Genomic DNA, 4,063 nt, shown 5'->3' on the forward strand with positions numbered 1-4,063 from the left:
TTTTTGTTAAAGGGACTAGGAATTGTAACTTGAAATTTCCTGCCTTTTCAACATTCTGATATGGGTAACACTCTGTTTCTTAAGTTGGGTAGTGGATTTACAAATGTTCATGCTGCTTTTGTGCTTTAAAACGTTTATATGAGGCCGGGGGTGGTGGCTCATGCTTGTAATCCCAGCACTTTGGGAGGCCAAGGCGTTCGGATTACTTGAGGTTAGGGGTTTGAGACCAGCCTGGCCAACATGGTAAAATTCTATCTCTACTAAAAATACAAAAATTAGTCAGATGTGGTGGTGGTGCACACCTGTTATCCCAGCTACTGAGGAGGCTGAGGCTGGAGAATCGCTTTAGCCCAGGAGGTGGAGGTTGCAGTGAGCCGAGATTGGGCCACTGCACTCCAGCCTGGGCAACAGAGCAAGATCTATCTCAAAAAACAAACAAACAAAAAACAGCAACAACATATATATGGTAAGGATAAGCCCTTGCAGTAGCAAATATTTTAGGATAAACATTAAAAAAGAAAGTATTGTCCAGGTCCATGGAACAAACATGTCAGTGCAGCCTGTTGCAGCCTGAGCCTTCTGTATTGAAAACGTGGATAACTGAGGTCTGGAGATTGTCTGTTGATTTCATGTCTCAGTAGCGCCTCTTGCCCTGGGTGGGCACAGACCAGAAACAAGCAGACACCATCCCTCCTGTCAGCATCATGATTTGGTCTTCGTGTTTGACTCTTTTAGTTCCTCACATACCTGTTTTCACGAGAAAACAGCATCTGGGATGAGAAGTATGACGCTGTGGACATGCAGGACATGAACAACCCCCTGTCTCATTACTGGATCTCCTCGTCACATAACACGTGAGTTTCAGACGTGCCTGTGACGGGCTGGGCAAGACAGAGCGCTTGAGGGTTAAGGCAGGTGTCCCATGCGCTGCTCTGGTGAGCCATGTTGTGAAGCAGGTGGAGGATGTAGTGCTATATTCCTCGGATGAGAATACACAGAAGCTTCTGGAAGGAGCAGGGAACGCACCTCCATTTTCCAGTTGGCATTGAAATAATAATCTGTTTTCTGTGGCCCTAAAAAGCTAGTAAAAACGAAAGTAACTTGGCCAGGCATGGTGGCTCAAGCCTGTAATCTCAGCACTGGGGGAGACCTAAGTGGGCAGATCACCTGAGGTTGAGAGTTCGAGACCAGCCTGACTAACATGGAGAAACCCCGTCTCTACTCAAAATACAAAATTAGCCACCCATAGTGGCACATGCCTGTAATCCCAGCACTGTGGGAGTCCAAGGTGGGTGGCTCACCTGAGGTTGGGAATTTGAGACCAGCTTGACCAACATGGACAAACCCTGTCTGTACTAAAAATATGAAGTTAGCTGCACATGGTGGCACATGCCTGTAATCCCAGCTACTCGGGAGGTTGAGGCAGGGGAATCACTTGAACCTGGGAGGTGGAGGTTGTGATGAGCCAAGATCGGGCCATTGTACTCCAGCCTGGGCAACAAGAGTGCAACTCTGTCTCATAAAACAAAACGAAACAAAGCAAAACAAAAAACAAAAATTGAAAGTAACTTAAAGTAACTTAGTAATTAAAGTAACTTAGAAAACTTAGTTTTTCAAGACTTGGGCATCTCACAGTGGCCACAGCAAGGCAATTCAGTGACTCATTGAATTGATTCATAAGGAGTGTGTACCCTGTGTCTGCTTAAAGCTGGGGATGCGGCTGTGAACAGGCAGGAGCAGCCTCATCCTCATGTGCTGGGAGGAAGGCCTCCACTGAAAGTTAACCACAGAGTAGGACTTGCAGAGGCGGGGAGCAGGTGGCAAGGTGAGGAGAAGTGTTTCAGACAGAGGAGCAGCATGTGCCAAGGCCCTGGGGCAGGAGCAAGTGAGAGGAGTCTGCTAAGGGTGCAGTGCAGTATCCAGTAGAGTGGTGTCAGGAGGGAAGGCAGACAGGGCCAGCTGGAGCAGGATCTTGTAGGTCACCGTGAGAGGTGTCAGGGAGACCCTAATGACTTCTAACCAGAGAGCGAGATGCTCACAGGGGTCTCTTGGGATGGTTACTCTGACTGCAAAAGAGAGAAGATAAAGGATGTTGCACTGAAGTGCTGGCATTTAGTGTCTTACAGGGTGAGGGGTGAGGTTCTTGGGTCACGGCCCCCAGAGCTGTAGGTGGGGACTTCCCTAAGTGCCATTCCAGGGGGTCATCTACAACCTCTGCCTCCGTAGTTCAAGCAATTCTCCTTCCTCAGGCTCCCAAGTAGCTGGGATTACAGGTGCGCACCAACCACACCCAGCTAATTTTTGTATTTTTAGTAGAGATGGGGTTTCACCGTGTTGTCCAGAATGGTCTCGATCTCTTGACCTCGTGATCCATGTGCCTTGGCCTCCCAAAGTGCTTGGATTACAGACGTGAGCCACCGCGCCTGGCCGGGAAAAGGCTTTTAACGGTGTTATGTTCCAGGCATTGGGAAGGTAAAATCTCTTTCAGGGGCAAATGGATTTCATGGTTGTCTCTTCCTCGCTATGCCCATCGTTTTACGAGTTTGTGTTTGTGTTGAGCTTGTGTTTCAGTGTGGTGAATTCTAGAAAACCTAGAAGACAGTTAAGAAATACAAACTTAAAAAAAAAAAAAGACACTTTTTTTTTTCGGTTCAAAGGCACATGTGCAGGTTTGTGACATAGGTCAACTTGGTGTCATATGGGTTTGTTGTGCAGATTATCATTACCCGGATATTAAGCCTACTACCTGCTAGTTACTTTTCCTGATCCTCTCCCTTCTCCCACCCCCTGACAGGCCCCAGTATGAGGAACAAAACTTTTTTTTTTTTTTGAGACAGACTTTCACTCTTGTTGCCCAGGCTTGAGTGTGATGGTGCAATCTTAGCTCACCACACCCGCTGCCTCCCAGGTTCAAGCTATTTTCCTGCCTCAGCCTCCCGAATAGCTGGGATTACAGGTGCCCACCACCAAGCCTGGCTAATTTTTGCATTTTTAGTAGAGTCAGGATTTCACCATGTTAGTCAGGCTGGTCTTGAACTCCTGACCTCAGGTGATCCACCCACCATAGCCTCCCAAAGTGCTGGAATTACAGACATGAGCCACTGTGCCTGGCCTCAGAAAACAAACTTTAAAAAAGTGGGGGTGAATCATGGTGAGGAAGAAAGTGCATAAAAAGAGTCATTTTTACGGCGTTTTTGGTGGATCTTGTTCCTAAAATAGCTGATTCCTCTGACGGTTGCTGAATGTCTGTTCTGTGCCTGGCCTCGAGCCCGGATATCAAAAGAAGTGCCCATCTCTGTTGAGACTGAGGACCCCGAGGGTGGTCATGGGGCCTTGTTAATTCATGTTCTGTAGCTTTTTTGCTTCTGACGTGGCTTGACCAGCTTCTCCTCAAAAGAGCACGTCCTCTCTACCCCACGCTTGCATTGCCCAGGTGGTCAGCACCCACCGTCTGCGACTGTGGCCCCAGTTCAAAGCTCATGTTCAGTGTGGCTGTAGGACTGTGCATCTGTCCCAGGCCTTAGCTTTGAGTCTTTCTAGATGAAAGAACTCAGAGTTTTGGGGGTTCAGGCTGAGAAGTTCCCCCAGGACACCCTGAGGTGCAGGCTCTCCCCCCAGCCCCTGTGGTTGCCACCCCCACACGGACACCTGCCTTATCTCCTGCAGGTACCTCACAGGTGACCAGCTGCGGAGTGAGTCGTCCACAGAGGCCTACATCCGCTGCCTGCGCATGGGCTGTCGCTGCATCGAACGTGAGTAGCTTCTTCTTGGTGAAAGGCACGCTCACGGCAAATTGAAGATAACCATGTGGTTGATGTGTGCTTTCTTTCAAATTTTAAAGAAGTTTTAGTGGACACGTAAATAGCTGTGCATATTTATGGAGTTAGAGTGTGATGTTTCTTTTTCTTATTTTGTTTTTGAGACAGAGGTCCTGTCCTCTGTATCTTCTCAGCATCTTCCTGGGCTGGTATTAGAGGAAGGCAGACACCTGCTGTGTTTTGGCAGCTGGGTTCTAGGTGTGCTCAGGTACACCGTATCACCTGGATGGGGGGTCTGTGAGCAA

General features: G+C 48.3%; 1 protein-coding gene across 5 annotated transcripts in view; it reads left to right on the plus strand.

Annotated features, from left to right (window-relative positions):
- PLCG2 (phospholipase C gamma 2) overlaps nt 1-4,063 on the plus strand; it is a 178,711-nt gene that overhangs the window by 108,856 nt on the left and 65,792 nt on the right. For all 5 annotated transcript variants that reach the window (XM_017541868.2, XM_017541869.2, XM_017541870.2 and 2 more), the window contains 2 exons: nt 736-854; nt 3,667-3,752. In XM_017541868.2, coding sequence (XP_017397357.1) covers nt 736-854; nt 3,667-3,752 — 205 coding nt within the window. The remainder of the gene's footprint in view (nt 1-735; nt 855-3,666; nt 3,753-4,063) is intronic.

The sequence above is a fragment of the Cebus imitator genome, unplaced genomic scaffold (assembly GCF_001604975.1).
Source record: "Cebus imitator isolate Cc_AM_T3 unplaced genomic scaffold, Cebus_imitator-1.0 Scaffold137, whole genome shotgun sequence".
Lineage (NCBI taxonomy): Eukaryota > Metazoa > Chordata > Mammalia > Primates > Cebidae > Cebus > Cebus imitator.